Source organism: Pelophylax lessonae, assembly GCF_965119305.1.
Source record: "Pelophylax lessonae genome assembly, chromosome: 10".
NCBI lineage: Eukaryota > Metazoa > Chordata > Amphibia > Anura > Ranidae > Pelophylax > Pelophylax lessonae.
In genome coordinates, this window is record NC_138777.1 from 239450197 (window position 1) to 239472478 (window position 22282).

General features: G+C 46.5%; 1 protein-coding gene across 1 annotated transcript in view; it reads right to left on the reverse strand.

The window, feature by feature from the left end:
• The window catches only part of DRC4 (dynein regulatory complex subunit 4), a gene marked incomplete at its 5' end in the record, with an annotated part of 112314 nt that overhangs the window by 84698 nt on the left and 5334 nt on the right, over nt 1-22282 (reverse strand). Inside the window, 1 exon segment of the mRNA XM_082271062.1 lies at nt 6955-7016. Within this exon segment, the coding sequence (XP_082127188.1) occupies nt 6955-7016 (62 nt within the window).

A 22282-nucleotide genomic window follows, 5' to 3' on the forward strand; every position in this document is an offset into this window, starting at 1 on the left:
TGAAACTCTGGGCCGTTTTGGGGATTGAGCAGCCACAAGCATCTGTACCTGAGCAGCCAGGTTAGCCACAATGGTGGCCAAATCGCCCCCCTCAGGGGAAACAGCAGCAGCCCCTTGGCCTCCCAGTAAAGTGGGAGGAAATTTGCTTTCCTGAGAATCCATGCCCCCAAAAGTTTGCCGGATAAAAAAAGGGTAACTGCCCCTTTAAAAGCGCGGCGAGCGCAGCCCACCACACACACACACCCGCACAAGCCGACCCCCACAGGGAAAAGCACAAACTCAGGCAAGGAATACAGGAATAAAGAGGATAAAAACCTGGAGAGATCACTGCTGCTGCTGTATCGATCGGTGTGCCCAGGGAAAAGGAAGTGATGCAATAAAGGCCGCTCCTATAAAGCCTATGGAAGGCTACAAAAAAATGGCCGCCGGGGGAGGTAGTAAAGGCAGAGATCCTGCAGTGCTAACATGAGGCAGGAGCGATCGCCGCCAAAATGGCGGCGCTTGGCGCCAAAAACGCCGCTCCCCGCACATAGTAAAACACCATCACACGCCTGCAGTATAATAAAAAATGGCGGACCGCAGCAGCGGCCGCCGCATGTATGCACAAACACGATCAAATCATGCCCCGCAGCATACAGCCTGTCACACAGTAACAAAAGCACACAGTCTGAACACAGAAAACAGTGCAGTATGGCCCCCCTCCTTGCAGCCCACAGAATGCAGCCAAAACAGATAGGGAGCCCAATAGTGTGTACAGAAGCAGGGTTACACAGTCCCAGACTGACACCCCCTAAACAGACAGGTCCCCACACAGATACACTTACCTTCTAAATGGCGTGGGGAACCCGCACAAGCGATCAAGCCGTTGCACATGGGACAGGGAGAGTCGCAGCCAGGACGCAGCAGAACTGCGGTGCGAAACCGCATGGCGTTCAGTGAGGTAGCCACCTCACCACAGCATCCCTGCAGCGAACAGGGATGGGTCGTTCACATATGCCAGGAAAAATACCTGACTGAACGCTCGATGGCAGGCTGGGAAGCCACTGGCCCACAACCTGCGACCAGGGGGGCCAGCCCGAGACCCAGCCCGCACGATCCTCTTCATCAGAAGAACTAACTAATGCTGACAAAAGTAACAGCTAAGTAAAGAGAGAGAAGAAACTCAAACAAAATCAAAAAGAAGATAAAGGCTGAGACAAAATGCCCCAGCACAGAAACAGCCAGCTAACTCCTGAAAGCTAGACAATGAAACTGAGGTATGGATACAGGAAGCAGGAGGGTATTGACTGAGGGGACCACCCCCTGGAGGTGGGATATGCTAAAAGCTTTAATATTGACATATTCTGTTGCCTAGCTACTCCTACGGAGCAAAGGTCAATTACCCCCATAGTGACGAATATGGAGGGGCGGCGACTGTCGGAGGACGTAAGAGAAATATTCTTTTTGAGCGCCATCTTTGGAATTGGTGAGATTATATTGTGAGCAGATCCCAGCTTCAGGTTACATCAAGGCATATTTTTCTCTTAAAGGGACAGGCACAATATGACCTAATTTATGTGGGTGAAAACATAAGGTGAGCTGCTGGTGAAGGCGTGTGCAGCACGGGGTGTTTTCTTCTCACAGAAGAGAAATGTAGAGCGCAGTTTTGAAGATTTTGGACTTTCTGTTAACCTCTTCGCCCCGACAATACGCTTATATGCGACCTTACTGGACTGGGCTTTTTTTTTGTGGGGCCGCATATTTGCATATCTGTCTTTGTATTGGGAGCGCACCGCGTGTTGTGCTGGGAGCCCAAGGTTCCGTACTACAATCGGGTCCTGGAACTCCCAGTTCCAGGTCACCGGATTGCCGTGATAGTCTCTGGTTATCACAGTGATCAGTCACTGCGAAGCCCACCCCTGTGTTTCTATCTCTGTGAATGGAGAGGAAAGATATGTTGTATCTCTGGCACCTTTCACATTTGTAGGACCTGAAAGTCACATGACTCTGAGGCGACTTGAAGCAATGCCTGTGTAGTCTGGAAGTCAGGGAGCCACTGCTATGCGCAGGCGCACTGGCGTCGCAAACCGGTGAATGCCTATGCGCATACGCGTAAGAAGAGGCGCCTTGAATAGCTAGAGGCTACCTTGGAATAGTTTGAAGCTACCTTTGGAATAGTTTGAGGCTACCTTAGAATAGTTCGAGGCTACCAAATTGGCACCAAACGGCCTATTTAAACACAGCAGTCACTCCAGGTAATTGCTGTGTTATCTTCAGATCTTCCTTGTGATCCTGTGTACCTATTGTTCCTGATTATTTGACTCGGCTTCCTCTTGACCTCGCTACTTGCTGCCCGCCCTGAACTTTGGCTCATCTGACTACTCTCTTGGTTATCCCTTGTCTGCTTCTCCGCTTCTGGACCGGAACCTGCCTGGCTGGGTGATCCTGGGGACTACGACCTGGTAATAGCTTGCAGCGTAGTCCATCCCCACCATTAGGGGATCTGGTGAAAACCAGCTAACACTTAGACACCGCACCTCAGGTGAACCTGTGTCCTTATCAGAGTACTTACCTTAGTGTCCATCCGGCATCCAGCTTTGCTACTGCGGCCTTTCATCAGGTGAGAGTTCTCTCTATTAGTCAGGCTCCATCTGCCATCCTGACAGTATAACACACAGCCAGGCAGAGTGCAGGTTCCAGTCCAGAAGCGGAGAAGCAGACAAGGGATAACCAAGAGAATAGTCAGACAAGCCAAAGGTCAGGGCGGGCAGCAAGTAGCAAGGTCAAGAGGAAGCCGAGTCAAATAATCAGCAACAACAGCCAGGCCGTTAAAGCCAGTGACTGTAAAGCAGGATGTAAGATTGGTCCTTGAGACAGTAGATCTTCTCGCATTGGCAGCCGCCACGGAAGGCTCTAGGGCCAGGTGAACGATGTCCGCGTACCAGGACCGGCGCGGCCAGAACGGCGCCACCAGAATCACCAGTGTTTGTTCCGAGGCCAACCTGCGAAGGAACCTGGACAACAACTGAATCGGAGGAAAGGCATAGATCAGACGATACTGATGCCAAGGCACCACCAGCGCATCCGAGGCATCTGCCAGAGGATCGCGCGTTCTTGCCACGAACCTTTCCACCTTGTGGTTGATTTAAGCCACCGCAGTTGCATTGTCCGTCTGCACCCGTACGGGATGGCCCTGAAGCCGATCTGACCAATGGAGCAGGCACAGCCTGATCGCTCTCAATTCCAAAATGTTTATCGGAAGGGAGGATTCCTCCACCGACCTAGTGCCCTGGGCAGACAGGTTGCCCAGAGCGCCACCCCAGCCCGACAGGCTGGCATCCGTGGTCATCACCGTCCACAGACTTGGCCGGAAGGATTTCCCGTCCGACACAGCCTGGGACTGAAGCCAGGGCTGCTGTTAGAAATCGCAGGGCCCCGTACAGACTACCTGACAGGGCCCCCCCAAGAAAATATTAAAGATATATTTAGCTAAAATTACAACAAAATCACTATTATCAGACACAAATATAGCATAACTCGCATAATTCCTGCTAAATCTAAACAAAAAAAAAAAAAAAACTATGTTAAATAAAAAAGAAGATGAGAAAAATATACAGGCTGGGCAGTTGGAGCTCAGTGATCAGAGAGACAGAGAGAGAGAAACAAAGTTACAATTTACAAATAAACTCCTAAGAGTCGGTTCACACTAAGGCGACACGACTCTGCACGACTTCGGGGGCGACTTGTGCATTCCCATGCACCATGACTTCGGAGCGACTTGCAGGGACTTCACATAATCACTCCGAGGTCGCCCCGAAGTAGTACAGGACCCTTTTCTAAGTCGGAGCGACTTGTGTCGCTCCTATTAGAAAGGGTCCTGTAGCGGTCAATGGACCGCGAGGGAGCGCGACTTGTCAGGCTGACAAGTCGCCTGACAAGTCGCGGCAGTGTGGACCGGCTCTAAACAGAGATAAGTGCTGGGAGGGGGGCCCACACAAGGGAGGGGGATTAGTGAGGGACAACTGTCTCTTTCTCAACAGATAAAAGCTGATAGCAGGGAGAGGGACAGATCAGATTCAGGAGCTGGAGGAAGATTTCTGTATTTGTTGTCCATCACTAATCCCCCTCCCTGTGTGCTCGGGCCCCCTACAAGAGGGCTGGTGGTCCCCCCCTATCAGTGGCCCTGACTGAAGCCACCACAAGGGATCCATTCTGGTCTGGCGACTCAGAGACACTCTCAGGTCAAAGGACTGAGGTAGTCTGTCCCACCTGGCGAGGATCTCCGCTTGGAGAGCTTGCGTGTGAAATTGTGCAAATGGTATTGCCTCGAAAGCCGACACCATCAATCCCAGGGACCTCATACAGGTCGGGAGTGATGAGGATTCGTTGTTCCTGAGGGACCTGACCTCGTTCTGTAGGGTCCGGAGCTTGTCCTCCGGCAAGAATACCTTTGCTTGAGCAGAGTCCAGCACCATTCCCAGATACGGGAGACAAACCAAAGGCGACAAGGTAGACTTCTGAATGTTGATTGTCCAACCGAACTCCTGGAGCGTCTGGACCGTAGTGGACAGATTGCGAAAAAGGCTCTGACTGGCACTCGATCTTAACAGGAGGAGTGGGCTCATCCTCCAAATGTAGTGTTTCCTTTACGGCAATAATCAGCGCATCCATAGCTGCGCGTTCCTCAGGCATCCCGGGGGGGGAATCATCCACCCCTGCAACCTCCGCCTCCCCATCGGACTCTTGCGGGTCCTGAGAAGAGCGAGACCCCGAAAGGGCCACGCTACCTACAGCAACCATATCACATTCAGAATCAGAAGAAAAGGAAATCCTAGGCCTTTTCCTAGCAGCACGTTCAGACATCAGCACATCCATTTTTGACACCAAAGTTGCCACAACAGCAGACAAATTAGTGAGGGCAGAGGATTCAGAAGAACCTGAATCCCCCACCAAAGCTGGAGGGAATTTGCTGTCCTGGGATTCCATAGCAGAAGTAAAAAAAAGTTTTTTTTTTTTTTTTTTTCCGAGTACCGGCCCTTTAAGAGCGCCGCAGACCCCCGCAGCATACCGCTATAAGGACTGTGACACACAGACCTCCCGCAGGGACAAAACTGGCCAGTAAGCTTGCACAAAGCAGGAAAGGAAAGGAAGAGCAGGACAGAACCCAACAAGTTGTTACCAGCTCCTTCGGTCGGCACTGTGAAAAAGAAGGAAGTGATGTCACCGCCGGAGACTGAACTGAGGCTGCAGGCCAAGGGAAAATGGATGCCTATTGAAAGTAATGGGAGGCTTCGGCAAGATGGCCGCCGACATGTGCTCGGAACGATCGTTTTGTATAAGCGCCCATAGTGAAGCCAGACATGCTGCCCACACCTAAAATGGCGGATCGGCAGTGTTTAACCCCGCAGCGGTTGCCGCATGTGTCTGTACCTCCAGCACCCTAAAGTGACATTTGGAGAGGGATCCCCAAAACCCCACACACCGCTGCTGTGAGAGAATAAAACCCCCGCAAGCACCGCGACCGGGGACCCCAAAAACGCACAGACATAGGGGACAGCACAGACACACAGGACTGCCGACCCCAGACAGAGGCCCCACACAGAGTGTACTTACCTGTACCTGATGGCGTGGGGTGCCTCATAAAAACGGGAAACCGCCCGCCCTCAGATGGCAGGGGAGTGCCGTCAGCCAAAAACGCAGGACACTAGTAGTGCACGGACGAACCTATGCTGTGTCCAGTGAGGTAGCCACCTCACAGGCTGCTTCCCTGAGGACAAGGATGGGTCGTTTGCGAGGCCAGGGCGAACACAGCCTGCTAAACGCTCGATGGCAGGCTGGGATTCCATCTGATCCTCTGTCCTGGAGAACCAGGACGGTCAGTCCGATTCCCAGCTCTGCAAACGCCGTCTTCATTCCAAGATCCAACTAACTAGTGCTAACAAAATAAACAGCTAGCAATGTAAAGAAAAATTACATTTCAGAAAATAAATCATAAAATATAAGAAGGCTCAGACTGTAGCCTCAGCACAGGGAAGCCTATCCACACCTAAGCTAGGCAGAAGACAAACAGAGTGGGGATGGCTATTGCAGGGGGGTATTGGACTAGAAGGACAGCCCCCATGGGTGTGACTATGTAGATGAATTGTTCTTTTACAAGTGTTTTGCCTAGAAACTCCTGCGGAGGGGAAGCAATACCCCATTAGTGAAGACTGTGTGAATGGGCGGCGACTGTCGGAGGACTTAAGAGAAATTTTTTTACCCTTAGGAGGGAAGGGATTTTTGAACACGGGACCCTTTATCTGAGCTTTATTCCATTTTTATTCATGGATCTTTTTTGGATCTTTGGATGGACAGCACTTTGCAGCGCTGAATCACCTTCTTGAACTATTTGTAGATCGGTGTGTGGAATACTCTAGATTCTGGCAGCAGCAAATATTTATTCACAAAATTTGGGAATTTCATAGTGGTCGCACAGGGGTGCTTTTATTTCAGTTCAATATTGTACCTAGATCAGGGGTTGTCAACTTATGAGCTAAAAGTGGGCCTCAACTGTGGCCCCCGACATCATCATAGGGCCGCACAAAATGTTCAGTAATCAGTATATGTATAATGCTGGAGAAAAGTGTCAGAGACTGCAGAACTGATAGAGGAAATGAGGGTCAGAGAGTGAGGACAGGATACATTGTAGGTTGGGGAGATGCTGCAGAAGACAATAGGAGACTGTGAAGATGTTACATGAGGCTGGTAGAGATCAATGCTATTCCCCTCATCAATGTTCCCTCTACAGACTGCTGAGGGCCGCACATCATATGCCAAAGGGCCACAGGTTGGGCACCAGGGACCCAGAGCATTAGACATCCCCTGCCCTATGTGGATGAACTATAGCTGCTGGTACACTCTAGAAGACTCTCCCACCAGAGGCAAATGCCATCCTGTCCCCCTTAGATGACCTCATTCCTAGTAAAGAGGACCCACCTGCTCGTTGCTTAAGTCCACCTCTCCGGGGCTAATCCTTCCCTTTGCTGACATCTTGGAGGCTGGAGAGTGAGCACAGAATGGGTCAGATACAATTATAACACAACACATTTACTTCACATTGGTACAGGGAGCTGACACTCACCCCCCAGCATCAGGGGGCCCAATCACAACAGATGTAGGTTTCTCCAGTAATGGCCACATTTATGTATAATGGAAAAAAGTACTGTGCAGCGCTAAAAAATATACTATATATATATATGTGAAAAAGAAATAAAGTCCCAAGTGAAATAACACAAATCATCCAAGGTGAAAAGAGGACATCTGATCTCAACACCAACAGGAGAGGTAATGGTTAAGCTCTCTCCTGTTTGATCGGATGTCCTTGGATCACTCTTTTCACCTAGGATGATTTGTGTTATTTCACTTGGGACTTTATTGCTTTTTTCACACATATACTGTATATATGCTATCATATAATATATTTTTTGGAGCTGCACAGTACTTTTTTCCATTTTGCTTAACAACACATGTCTGTTTTAGTGTGCTAGCTGCTTATATTTGTTTCTAGTTAGCGCAGTTTATTCTTATTTTCACATTATATATAATCTGTTTGTTTTATAAGATGCAAAAATATTCCACACTGATTGAATCATCAACATCATTCCTGAAGAAACTTCCACTCTGAACCTGAAGAACGGAACTTTATCAGCAACCTCAGTCTCCGCCCCCCTCCATACCTGAGAAGAGATTGGCTGTTCCTGAAATCCATTACTGGCTGGTATATCCAAACCTCAGCGACCTATTTGACTAACATAGCCGCCCAATAAGTATATAAGTATACCTCAGGGCCCCCCAATCAATATACCTCAGGGCCCCCCAATCAGTACACCTCAGGTCCCCCCCCCCACAGTAAATACACCTCAGCTCCCCCACAGTCAGTACACCCCAAGACCCCCAATCAATACACCTCAGGGCCCCCCAATCAGTACACCTCAGGGCCCCCCAATCAGTTCACCTCAGCCCCCCAACTGGTACACCTCAGTGCCCCCCCCCCCCACACAGTCAGTACACCTCAGCCCCCCAATCGGTACACCTCAGGGCCCCCCAAATCACTATACCTCAGGGCCCCCAATCACTATACCTCAGGGCCCCCCAATCACTATACCTCAGGGCCCACCAATCACTATAACTCATGGCCCCCCAATCAGTATACCTCAGGGCCCCCCAATCGTTACAGCTCAGGGCCCCCCCATCTCATTATTTTGTAATGATCACCATGTTAGTCTATATGTCACCAATCGGAATCAACACCTGTCTCCTAGCAGCGGCGAGCGGAGTTAAGCTACGGGACTTCCGGTGGGCGGGGCGGGAAGGGAGACAGCGCGTCCCTGGCTCCCATAGTGACCAGCCAGCGGGGCGGGGTCTGAAAAGGAAGTGAGGGGAAAGGGGTGTATACAGGAGTGGGGTCTGCTAGAGAGAGGCGGAGTCTACATCTGGTGTAGCATGAAGATTTCTTTCCCCTCCTGAGAATGCGCATGCGCCCAGTTCGGGCAGCTTAGTAACATAAACCCTTTACATGCCGAGTGGTGGGCGGGCATAGAGAGCCCAACACGCCTCTACAGGATCTCACAAAAGTAAGTACACCCCTCCCATTTGTGTAAATATTTTATTCTATCTTTTCATGTGACAACACTGAAGAAATGACACTTTGCTACAATGTAAAGTAGTGAGTGTACAGCTTGTATAACAGTGTAAATTTACTGTCCCCTCAAAATAACTCAACACACAGCCATTAATGTCTAAACCGCTGGCAACAAAAGTCAGTACACCCCTAAATGACTGAAGGGGAATGACAGGACCTCTAACTAGTTGCTTGCAACCATTTTCTAGCTTGACCTGTGTCACACCATTTTAAATGCAGCTCTGACTTAAAATGAGTTATTTCATTTAAGATTGCTTTAAGGCTTTAGTTACAAAGACCAAGTAAACTTATAAAATCACCCCATGTCCCCCATGTTTTCACACCTTAGCTAAAGATACATTCTTTATCGCACATTAACTTCCTCTTTAGCTATACTAAACTATAGGGTCTAGACTAGGCATATTTTGCAATTTCTAACAAACATTCTGTATTAACCCATTGTCTGACTTTTGAGAGACTTGACTCTTCCTGAGAGCACTCACTCCCCCCCTCCCAACTGTATTTCCTGTTCAATTCTGTGTATAATAGTTACCCCGCTTTGCTGAATAAACTTAAGAATGTTTTAGACTGAAGACTGGTTGCATGTGTTTTCTTCCACAGGATAAAACATTCTCCAGAGCTCTGCTTTATTTTACATAGAACAGACTAGATTTAGCTAATAAGTCAGGGACTTATGATATACATATACATTTAAGGTATCTAGGGTGAATGTTAAGAGAAATCACCAACAGATTGGGGGCTCGTCCGGGATGGAGAGAGAGCGGCCATCACGGGTCCAAGGATTCACCGGTCTGGGTAAGGAGATATTTTATTTTATCTGTTTGCCTGTCCGGTGGGACTTGGCCGTTTGGCCCTGGTTCCGTTCTTTGAGCCATACACCAAACACTCAGGGAGCGTGTTGGATCATAGAGCGGCTCTGAGAAGACGCTCTGGATTTTTTATATATATAAAGAGGCTTCAGGGAAGCCAGAATATCTTTCAGGGAAAGATATTATAGGTTAAGTTGTTGAACCTGAATATGTTCTGGGAACGTATTGAGACAGTGTCTCTGGGAGACACAGGATTTGTCATTTATAAGGAAAGACAATATCCGGGGCTTCTGGGAAGCCCAGGGGATTTTTTCTCGGGAAGAATCCCGTACCTCTGGGAGGGACAAATAAAACGTCTCTGGGAGGCGTTGAAGCTGTCTTCAACAAAGACAGTTTTTTTCTTTGGGTTTCAGGGAAGCCCAGGGGGTTTTAGGAAAACCCTGTTCCTTTAGTGAATAATAAATAGATGTCAGTCTGTTCTGTGTAGAAAAATAGAAACTACCCCTTTTCTTGCTAACATCTTTCTATCGCATAGAAACTGTAAGATTTAGAGTATAAGATAATTTGTTTGTGTGATCTAACAAAAGCTTATTTAGTAAGTAGATAAGTTCGTTCATCACGTGATTGTTTTGTTATTTCATTTTGTTATGCCATTTGAAAATATTGTCATATTGTATTGGAGTATTATATTGCTGGTTTGACATATATGGAAACTGTGTCTAATTATATATGACTTGTAAAAATTGCGCCTGCTGACTGTTAATATAACACTGATAACGACAGTTTCATTATTACTGTAAAAATTGACTGACCGATCGTAGGTTATCAGACAAATCAAGATAAATGTTTATTATGTGTATTGTTTGTTTGTCTATAATGGTGGGAAAGCCTTCTTGATAGCCACTATACCTGGGAGTATAAGGTGTAATTTACATTCACCAAATGGCTTTTCAGGAGGGTTTTTAACCATAAAGAGGGTCTAAGGACCCAGATACATTTAAGTGATTTTGTGAATGTGTAAATCTTAGAGACATGTTTTGTTTACGGTTTTGTGAAATTATACTGAGGGTTTAGGTCTGATGCTGGCCATACAGGATACAATTTTCTTACAATTTTCAGTGCAGTTTTCTTGAAATTTACCTTCAGCTATGTAGTACAAACCTCTGCCTAATTGAATGCAGATGAATATGTTTAATTTTGACCTCTTATGTGGTTTGTGGTGGATCTAACAGAAAATTGTACGATAAAGAGTTGTCCGGACATGTGTGGCCAGCCTTAGAGATATTAGGATACAAGTAAATCTTTTAGTAAATGTTTAGTTGTAATGTAAAGTACATGGAAAAAGTGGGGAGAATTGGTTTATTTATGCCCCGTATTAGTAAAATAGAATAGGAAAAAAAAGCTACGTAGAGCTATTAGAAGTGAAAGTGAAAGTCTTTAACCACTTGCCGACCGCCGCACGACTATCTACGTCGGCGGTCAGCCCCTCACAGGCAAACTAACGTAGGGCTACGTTGCTTGCTTGTGAGGGTCTAGGGAGCGAGCGCGCGCCCCCGGAGGCGCGCTCCCGCGTGGTCACGGACCCCCCCCGCGCGTGTGACCAGCGGACCCGATGTCCGCCGGCCACTCTGCGATCGGCGGGGGAGAGGGAGAATGTCAGGCAGCTTGTGTAAACAAGCTGCCTGTCATTCTCCTCGCTGCAAAGACACTGATCACATGGATCTACTATGTAGATCCGTTGATCAGTGTCCTTACAGCTGAAGCCACAGCCAATCACAGTTAGAATCACGCCCCTAGGGACACACACAGCCCCTCCCTCCCAAATAAAGTTAACCCCTTCACTACCAGTGTATTTTTACAGTAACAGTGCATATATATAGCACTGATTACTGTAGAAATGTCACTGGTAACCCCAAAAGTGTCAAAAATGTCAGTCAAGGGTCCGATCTGTCCGCCGCAATGTCGCAGTACCGCAAAAAAAAAAAAAATCGCAGATCGCCGCCATTACGCGTTAAAAAAAAAAATGACAAAAATCTTTCCCTTTGTTAGTAAACGCGATAACTTTTGCGCAAACCAATCAAAATACGCTTTTTGTGATTTTTTTTACCAAACATAGGTAGCATAAAACAAATTGGCCGAAAATGTTAAATTTTGATTTTTACATTTTTTTGGGGGGAATTTCATATAAAAAAATGTGAAAAATATTGTTATTTTTGCAAAATTGACGCTCTTTTTTTGTTTATAGCGCAAAAAGTAAAAATCGCACGGGTGATCAAATACCACCAAAAGAAAGCTCTGCTTGTGGGAAAAAAAGGACGCTAAATTCGTTTAGGTACAGCGTCGCACGACCGCGCAATTGTCCGTTAAAGTCACGCAGTGCCGAATCGCAAAATACCCCCTGGTCGGAATGGGGGTAAAATCTTCCGGGGCTTAAGTGGTTAAATACGTAGATATAGACCACAGCGATTGCCTATAGACAGAAGACGGGTGAGAATTTGGCGTTTTTGGGCAGTGAAGTGTCATTGCTGAGTAGCACAGTCTTAGAATTACATGTTAATTGTAAAACAGCAAGTTTCTGATTGGGCTACTAAAACTTTGTAAGGTTTTCAAAAAGCTATAACAGAGAGAGATGCAACTGGCTCTTTTGATCTGTCTAAAGAAAAGCAGCCTGTCAGGGCGCATTTCCAAAGGACCTTATCAGAAGAGGCAAATAAAAGAGTAGGACATTTTCAACATAGGCCCCCCTATAATAATAATATTACCTTACAAATACCCCTGACCACACCTGCACCCCACGGTTTCATTCTCCAAGGCAGGTGTAGTTTTCTTCGTAATGTCAGACGAGCAGAAAATGTTTATGTGTCAGATACATTTAAAACTACTACATTTCCTTACACGAGTGGAAAAGAGGGGGGGTCACTGCTGCAAATGCACTTCTGCATTAGTTCCCTAATTCAGAACAGTCGTAGAACAAACGGTCTCTGCATTCCCATACATATGCAATTATTTTTATAGAATTTTTTTGAAGTTTTGCCATTTATACATTAGTGCCCATCTTGTATGAGCGTAGTAATAATGAATAAAAACACTATTTTACTAGAAAAAAAATATAAATTGCCGTTGTCGGCAGGATATTTTGAAGTTATTTTTTATAGAATTATAGATAATGAAAAATTATATTTGGCAAATGGTCCCCTATGTGAAGGGGAGCCTTCCTGCAAAATTTTGAAAATTGGCTACTTGCCAAGAAAGCGTTCAAATGTCATATCATTATTCCTGTTAGAGCTATGGAATTTATTTTTGGACAGAAAGAGTTACCGCAATTAGTGTGACCATTGGACCCTGTTGGCACAGAGCCAAAAGTTTCAAATCAGATTAACTTTTTATCTGATAATAGTTTTTAAATTATATTTTATGGGTATCCTCTATTAAAAGAGGGGAACCTCTGGCCAGATTTTTGTTAGAATAACACGAAAAAAAAAAAAAAAAAAAAAAAGTTTTTTGAAAAATTGGCACTAAGCCAAAAAAAAAGTTTTTTAGTTCTTTATCTGATCATAGCATGCAAGTGGTATCTGATGTGCCATCTCTACTGACAGCCATACCATCCGATGCTACCCACTGTACAGTGATTGGTTTAAGTAGTGTGTTTTTTTCAAGCGTCCTATTGGACGAGGAGACACAGCCATCTTTGTTTCTTATTTTTCAGTCCAGGTAACTTACCTGGTGTAGAAATGCCTCAGGGCTAAGTAGACAATTTGATTGTCCGCTCTATAGTTCTCCAGACCATGCAAGAGGGGATGGACACCTGCTCATGGTTCAGTCCCGCTACAATATGTGGATAACATATGTAGTCACTCTGTGGAGGCCAGTCAGAGCGAGTGAGTTTATTGAAGAAATGTACATGTATGTGGACACAAAGTGTCACAGGAATTATGACAATGGTGTCAGGAAAGTGTTGTTTACCTTGGTTTTGTTCTCGCAGAGGGAGAAAGGAAAGTCACATAAGAGCAGAAGCTCTAGTGGGTCTTGCCAGCCCACAGTGGGTCTTGCCCGCCCACAGGATCATTAATTGTTATGGATCCGGACTGCTCCTATCTATAATAACATTTTGAGACAAACCACAGGTCCAGAAATGTTAAATGCGTTTATAGATCTGAAAAATGCTATGGTTGTAGCGCCTGCACTGGGCCTCCCAAATCATGGAAAAATGTTTTGTGTTTATGCAAGGGACAATTGTAAGACCATGGCAGGTGTACTTGCTCAGGAGTATGGTGGTAAACTTTGCCCTATAGTTTTTGTCCAAAGATGGTCGCAGTCCAGGCCTAAAGGCATGCCTGAAGTGACTCTGAACATAGCACATAGCATCTTGTGAGATGGTAATAGGAATGGCCACATCATTTGCCCTAGGTAGGCCCCAGTTTTAAATGGGCTACTGGTATTAAAGGTTGTGTCCTACCACAACATGATATATAGGCAGCCATAGAGGGAGCAGAGGATGTTTTAGTTAATTAATTTCCTGCTCCAAGCCAAAAGATCACACATTGTTGAAGCTAAAAAAAACACATACTACAGAACAGGTTTTAAGGACTAGGGTGATGTTTTAGAAAACGTTGGGAATCACCTTTTTCTAAAAGAGGGGAGCTCTTGTGTGTATCCCCGCAGCTAGCGCCCCACTGTTTATTGCCTAGTATTATGGAATAGGACACAGGGGGTGGGAAAGAACATATGAAGTATTACTGACAGTTTAGTGCAAGCATATGTTGCTAGATGCATCACCTGTATTAGGAACAAACAATCCACACATGAGCATCTCCAATACCCATCAAACCCATTCACACATCTACAAATAGATTTCACATATAGGCCCAAAGCAGGGAAGAAATAAGAGTTCCTTTTAGCCAAATCGTGGACGTGTTTAGCAGATGAGTGGAAGTTTTTTAGGACCACAAAAAGGGAGATGCCCACACCGTGGCATGCATTCTCAATTAGGAGATTATTCCTGGATGGGGGTGCCTGCCTTGAATTAGGCTTAATTATGCTCCAGTTTTCATATCAAAAATATGCCAGGAACTAGTTAAAATCTTGAAAATAGATTATCCGCAGAGTTCAGGTATAATGGAAAGAATGAATAGCACAAATAAAGAGTATTTGAAACTTAAGAATCAAGTGGAATGGAACGAAAAGTTGCTCGCACCTTTTCTTTTCTTTTTACAGGAAAATACCCATCCCTTCAGAGAAGGAGATGTAGTGGTGATGAAGTTGCTGCCCAAAGGAAAGAAACAAAAGGATTTCGCCTACGGCCCAGAGACCACTGTGGTAGCAGTTACCAGGACCGCTGTTTTGACCGAACACAGCCCTACTTGGATCCATGCCACTAGAGTGAAGTTGGTGCGGACAGGACCTGAGCCAGAGGATCCAGAAGCAAGCAAGAAGGTACTAACGGGGGCAGACCGCCCTGACCTTGAACAGGAGAGTCAAGAAAAGGGGGTACTGACAGGGGCAGACCGCCCAGACCCTGTAGAAAATGACTTTTCCAGTTGCACCGGACTCAGGCAAACTATGGCTGCTGATAATCCTGATTCCATTTTCAGTGTTTTCCCTTGTATGGACTGTTACTAACTGTATCTATCACCCTGAAGACTTGGGTGTCATGAGAAGTATATGCGGACCATACCCTGCATATGAGACACATAACAGAATAAAGAGAGAATTGAGTATTGAGCATGATGTAGATGAGAATCCACCCACTTTTCATAGTGAAATGTTGCTAACAAAATTTAAATATGCTTATGCTAGGAAGTCAGGTTTTGAGAAATGTTGGATATGTAGCAAACTCCATCCAGAAACAGCCCGCATCCCTCTTATTGCTGTCCCTTTGAATATTACACAGTTCCTTAATGAGACCTCTGCTACTTTAACTAATGTGCCAAGTAATAATAATATCACCTTCCCAGTAGATGGTAGAAGCCATTTCCCAGACTGGTGTTTCAGCCTAGGAAATAACACACGTGTTAACCCTTCCATTTGCAAAAAACGGAATTTTTGTAAAATCTTACCTGTAAAATTCCTTTCTCTGAGTCCTCCGACAGTCGCCGCCATCTTCATATTCGTCACAATGGGGGTATTAGACTTTGCTCCGTAGGAGTAGCTAGGCAACAGAATATGTCAATATTAAAGCTTTTAACATATCCCCACCCCAGGGGGTGGTCCCCTCAGTCTATACCCTCCTGCTTCCTGTTTCAGTTTCAGTGGAATAGCAGTAGAGTACCTAAACCCCAAAAGAGGGGCGGGGGCGGCGACTGTCGGAGGACTCAGAGAAAGGAATTTTACAGGTAAGATTTTACAAAAATTCAGTTTTCTCTTACGTCCTCCGACAGTCGCCGCCATCTTCATATTCGTCACAATGGGGACGTCCCAAAGCAGTGCAAACATGAGGGGTGGGAAACGCAGCCGCGCCTAAAGGCAACGCAGTCTCCACATCAAGAAAGTAACCTTACCAAAGGAAGGAAACCAGCTGGGCAACACGAGAAAAAATTTGCTCAACGGGAGCAATAACCCAGGAAAAAAACAAATAACCCAGGGATACAAAGAAATCCCAAACAGCCCAAAGGACCAAAACCAGGGACCCTAAGGGACCGCCGCACTAAGAACCTTGCGGCCAAAGGAAGCATCTGCCGATGCTTGAACATCCACTCTGTGGAACAGAGTGAAGGTGTGCACGGTCGACCAAGTCGCCGCCCTACACACCTGGGCCACAGAAGCCCCATGACGACAGGCCCAAGACGTACTCAGAGATCTGGTAGAGTGCGCCCTCACAGACGTACCTTGCCCTCCTTCCCGGGCACGGTGAACAGATTGGAATAGAACCCCCGAAACCTGTCCCGATGAGGCACCGGGACCACCACTCCCTGAGCCCTCAGGTCCTGCACCGCTAGATGCAGATCCCGCAAACGCTCCGGGGACAGTAGAAGAATTGAGGGAAAAAATCTGCGCTCCGGCCTATAGAGAAACTCGATCTCGTAGCCAGAACGAACGATTTCCTGAACCCACCTGTCCCGAACCCGGGACAGCCATGGCTGAAGGAAACCGAGCAAGCGTCCCCCCACCCCAGAGTCGGGTGAGGGCGCCCCTTCAGGCCGCACTGGTGTGGGCCGCTGAACCGGACTGGCCGGACTTTTGCTTACCAGTCCACGGCTTCTTACCAGGAGCCGTCTTAGCCTTGTGGGATTAGGGTAAGAGCGTGCTCTTACCACCCGTGATCCCCCTAATTAATGTATCTAGGGACTCACCAAAAAAAGGCGAGAACCATCATAGGGCAGATTAGCCAAGGTCTTACGCGAAGATTGGTCCACCGACCAACACTTCAACCAAACCAAAACGGCGAGACAATACCGCCACACCATGCACACGTGCAGCCAACGGAACCATATCCAGGTCCGCATCACACAAATACATGACACCCTGGTGGACTTGATCCACCATATCCAAAGTCGCCTGGAGGGCAGAATCAGCCACCAGGACGCGATTAAGCACCTGCGTCCAGCTCGCGACAGCCTGGGCCGCCATAAGTGAAGCAAATAAAGCTTTCAGCATAGAACCCATAATAGAATAGGCATGACGGGCAAGGGACTCCGTCCGTTTGTCCGTGGCATCCCAGAACACCGGGATATCCTCAGCAGGAATCGCAGTGGGCTTATTCAGAACCGCTATCGCGTGATCCACCGGAGGTGGGACACACCAACGCCCATCAGTAGCGGGCGTAAAAGGATAGCGCAGCTTAAACCTACTTGGTATAGCAAAAAGGCTTGCGTATATTACGCCAATGTTCCTTTACAGCGAATTGAAAATCATCAGTGCAGGGAAATACCTGCGTTGTTTTGCGTCTTTTCTGCGTCCAATAAGCCGCCAAGGCAGCAGGAGGACAAGGTTCATCCTGTAAACGCAGTGTTTGCTTGATAGAAGCAACCAATTCATCCATGAGTGCAAGCTCTTCAGACGAGCCAGGGGGAGAAATATCAACCCCCTCAACCTCAGCCTCCAGTTCTGACCCTACAAGGTCCAGGGAGAAACGGGACCCCGACAAGGAGACCCCAGCAACAGCAGCCCCATCACCAACACCCTCTGAATCAGAGGAAATTGAAAACTCTGGGCCTTTTTGAGGATTGAGCAGCCATCAGCAATTGCACCTGAGTCGCAAGGCTAGCCACAATCGCAGCCAAATCCCCCCCTGAGGGGGAAAACCGCAGTCCCCTGGCTTCCCACCAATGTGACAGGAAATTTGCTTTCCTGAGAATCCATGCCCCAAAATGAGTAAAATAAAATGGGTGACCGCCCCTTTAAATAAGGCGCTGCGAACGTAGCCCACCGCCACACAAGCACACCCACACCAGGGACCCCCACGGGGAGAAGTTATACTCAGGCAAGGATACAGAGAATAGAGGGAAAAAACCTGGAGAGACCGCTGCTGCTGCTGCTGGCCAGATCGGTGCTCCTGTAGAAAAGGAATTGCTGATATTCAGGGCGCTCAATTAAAGCCTATGGGAGGCTACAAGAAAATGACCGCCATGCATGTGTACCATGCGGCCGGAGCGAGTACAGCCAAAATGGCGCCGTTTGGCGCCGAAACCGCCGCTCCCCCACCTCATGAAGGTGGAATAAAAATACACCACATAGTTATAAAGAACATGGTGGACCGCCGCAGCGGCGCTGTAATGTGCCCCAAACATGATAGCATCAAGTTCCACAGCACACAGCTGTTCACACACTCAGACTGACACAGAAGTGCAGCACAGCCCCCCCTCCTTGCAGCCCACAGCATGCAGTGTGAGAGATAGGGAAACATCAATACTGTGAACACAGGGCAAGGTAACACAGTCCCAGACTGACACCCCCCAGACAGACAGGTCCCCACATGAATACACTTACCTCTTACATGGCGTGGGGGACCCGCACAGGCGAACAAGCCGCTGTACATGAGACAGGGAGAGTCGCAGCCAGGACGCAGCAGAAGGTGGGTTGAGAAACCGCACAGCGTCCAGTGAGGTAGCCACCTCACCCTAGCATCCCTGCACGAAACAGGGATGGGTCGTTCAGAAAACTCAGGAGCGGTACCTGACTGAACGCTCGATGGCGGGCTGAGAAGCCACTGACCCACAACCTGCGACCAGGGGAGTCAGCCCGAGACGCAGCCCGCATTATCCTTTTCATCCGAAGATCTAACTATTGCTGGTAAAAATAACAGCTAAATAAAGAAAGAGAGAAAAAACTCAAATAAAATCAAAAAAGAGAGAAGGCTGAGACAAAATGCCCCAGCATAGAGACATCCAGCTACTCCTGACAAGCTAGACATTGAAACTGAAGCAGGAAACAGGAAGCAGGAGGGTATAGACTGAGGGGACCACCCCCTGGGGTGGGGATATGTTAAAAGCTTTAATATTGACATATTCTGTTGCCTAGCTACTCCTACGGAGCAAAGTCTAATACCCCCATTGTGACGAATATGAAGATGGCGGCGACTGTCGGAGGACGTAAGAGAAAGTAAATTTTTAATATTACTTCCTGCCAAGTCCCATTAGGAGAATCATGTTCCCTGTTTGACATATCAAGTCCTAGCTTAAATAAGACCATAAGGGGTAATTACCAGAATTTCTCTAAAGACATACAACAAATATTGGACCACCTTGTAACTGCAGTACAAAATAGATGCCTACAAGAATATATTGCCCAAAGACCCTTTTCACTGGGAAAGAGTATATATGTATGTTGTGGGAAGGAATGTTACCCCTGGGTCCCCCTCCATGTCTCAGGGTGGTGCTATTTAGCTTCAGTGGTCCCAATTACGGGAGTTGTGGATAATGACAACAATGGGCACATGCTTGAAGCAAGTGCACATCCAAGATACCCCTTAAGACATAGAATCAAAAGAGATCTGTTCAGCACGGGAAACCTCGCGTGGGCGCGACTCCCTTCCTGGACTGGGTGGTATATTAAGTTGCTAAATTTTGAACAAAGGGCCATTAGGAAGAAGTTAGAATTACATGATCTAGCTATAGAGAGTATGAGTGCTACACTGACTGGCCTCTGTGAGCATACTGAGGACTATGAATGTTGCACTTGGATATACAATACCACTTTGGAAGTGCCAAATTATTATGACATAATTGCTCAACACAGAAAGGAGGTCAATAAGTTGCAAGAAGAGGCCCGTAACATTGCTAAAAGCTGGGATCCCTTTGTAGGTATGGGAGGGTTTGGTTTTGGAGGGATGTTTTCCTGGTTAAAAGACATTGCTATGATGATTGTGATGATTTTACTCTTTCTATTATTTTTATATGCATGTTTTAAGCTTATTATGTGTTTAAGCGCTAAAACCACAAAGAACCCAGACTCAGCTAGCAGAGGGGGATCTTATGTAAGTTTGTACTTTAACAGAGATGCTGAAAATGTTGACACATTTCTAACAGCTAGACAAGGTGTGCTGATCCAACAAACCCAAACCCCTTTTGATTACCAGGAATATGTAAAGTTTTATAAAGCCAAGAAAGCAAAGTCTACCATTTAGGTGGGCAGGATTAGGTCCTTATTTGATTATACTAAGGAAGCCAAGGACATTGTCGCCTAACCTGCTATTCCTTTCCAGAGAGGCCTTGTGTCCTCTGATGACACAGTATAAAATGATAGGAAGGAAAATCATGCATATGAAATTATGATTTTCTAGAGGGGATTGAAGGGGAATGACAGGACCTCTAACTAGTTGCTTGCAACCATTTTCTAGCTTGACCTGTGTCACACCATTTTAAATGCAGCTCTGACTTAAAATGAGTTATTTCATTTAAGATTGCTTTAAGGCTTTAGTTACAAAGACCAAGTAAACTTATAAAATCACCCCATGTCCCCCATGTTTTCACACCTTAGCTAAAGATACATTCTTTATCGCACATTAACTTCCTCTTTAGCTATACTAAACTATAGGGTCTAGACTAGGCATATTTTGCAATTTCTAACAAACATTCTGTATTAACCCATTGTCTGACTTTTGAGAGACTTGACTCTTCCTGAGAGCACTCACTCCCCCCCCTCCCAACTGTATTTCCTGTTCAATTCTGTGTATAATAGTTACCCCGCTTTGCTGAATAAACTTAAGAATGTTTTAGACTGAAGACTGTTTGCATGTGTTTTCTTCCACAGGATAAAACATTCTCCAGAGCTCTGCTTTATTTTACATAGAACAGACTAGATTTAGCTAATAAGTCAGGGACTTATGATATACATACATTTAAGGTATCTAGGGTGAATGTTAAGAGAAATCACCAACAATGACAATGTCCAAATTGGGCCCATATAGCCATTTTCCCTCCTCTGTGTCATGTGACTCGTTAGTGTTAAAAGGTCTTAGGTGTGAATGGGGAGCGGGTGTGTTAAATTTGGTGTTTATCGCTCTCACTCTCTCATACTGGTCACTGGAAGTTCAACATGGCACCTCATGACAAAGAACTCTCTGAGGATCTGAAAAAAAGAATTGTTGCTCTACATAAAGATGGCCTAGGCTATAAGAAGATTGCCAAAACCCTGAAACTGAGCTGCAGCACGGTGGCCAAGACCATACAGCGGTTTAACAGGACAGGTTCCACTCAGAACAGGCCTCACCATGGTCCACCAAAGAAGTTGAGTGCAGAGGTTGTCTTTGGGAAATAGACATATGAGTGCTGCCAGCATTGCTGCAGAGGTTAAAGGGGTGGGGGGTCAGCCTGTCAGTGCTCAGACCATACGCCGCACACTGCATCAAATTGGTCTGCATGGCTGTCATCCCAGAAGGAAGCCTCTTCTAAAGATGATGCACAAGAAAGCCCGCAAACAGTTTGCTGAAGACAAGCAGACTAAGGACATGGATTACTGGAACCATCTCCTGTGGTCTGATGAGACCAAGATAAACTTATTTGGCTCAGATGGTGTCAAGCGTGTGTGGGGGCAACCAGGTGAGGAGTACAAAAACAAGTGTGTCTTCCCTACAGTCAAGCATGGTGGTGGGAGTGTCATGGTCTGGGGCTGCATGAGTGCTGCCGGCACTGGGGAGATACAGTTCATTGAGGGAACCATGAATGCCAACATGTACTGTGACATACTGAAGCAGAGCATGATCCTCTCCCTTCAGAGACTGGGCCACAGGGCAGTATTCTAACATAACGACCCCAAACGCTTCCAAGATGACCACTGCCTTGCTAAAGAAGCTGAGGGTAAAGGTGATGGACTGGCCAAGCATGTCTCCAGACCTAAACCCTATTGAGCATCTGTGGGGCATCCTCAAACAGAAGGTGGAGGAGCACAAGGTCTCTAACATCCACCAGCTCTGTGATGTCCTCATGGAGGAGGGGAAGAGGACTCCAGTGGCAACCTGTGAAGCTCTGGTGAACTCCATGCCCAAGAGGGTTAAGGCAGTGCTGAAAAATAATAGTTGCCACACAAAATATTGACACTTTGGGCCAAATTTGGACATTGTCACTTAGGGGTGTACTGACTTTTGTTGCCAGTGGTTTAGACATTAATGGCTGTGTGTTGAGTTATTTTGAGGGGACAGCAAATTTACACTGTTATACAAGCTGTATACTCACTACTTTACATTGTAGCAAAGTGTCATTAGGTAAGTAAAGTAAAGTAAGTGTACTTACTTTTGTGAGATACTGTATATACATCTTCCTACCCGTATACTATATTGTATATTTCTGTTTTAGTTTTCAAATACTCCTGAAGAAGCGGAATCCCCAGTGAAACATGTTGAGAAATACTGGATAACACCCATCGAACACCCTGTATCATA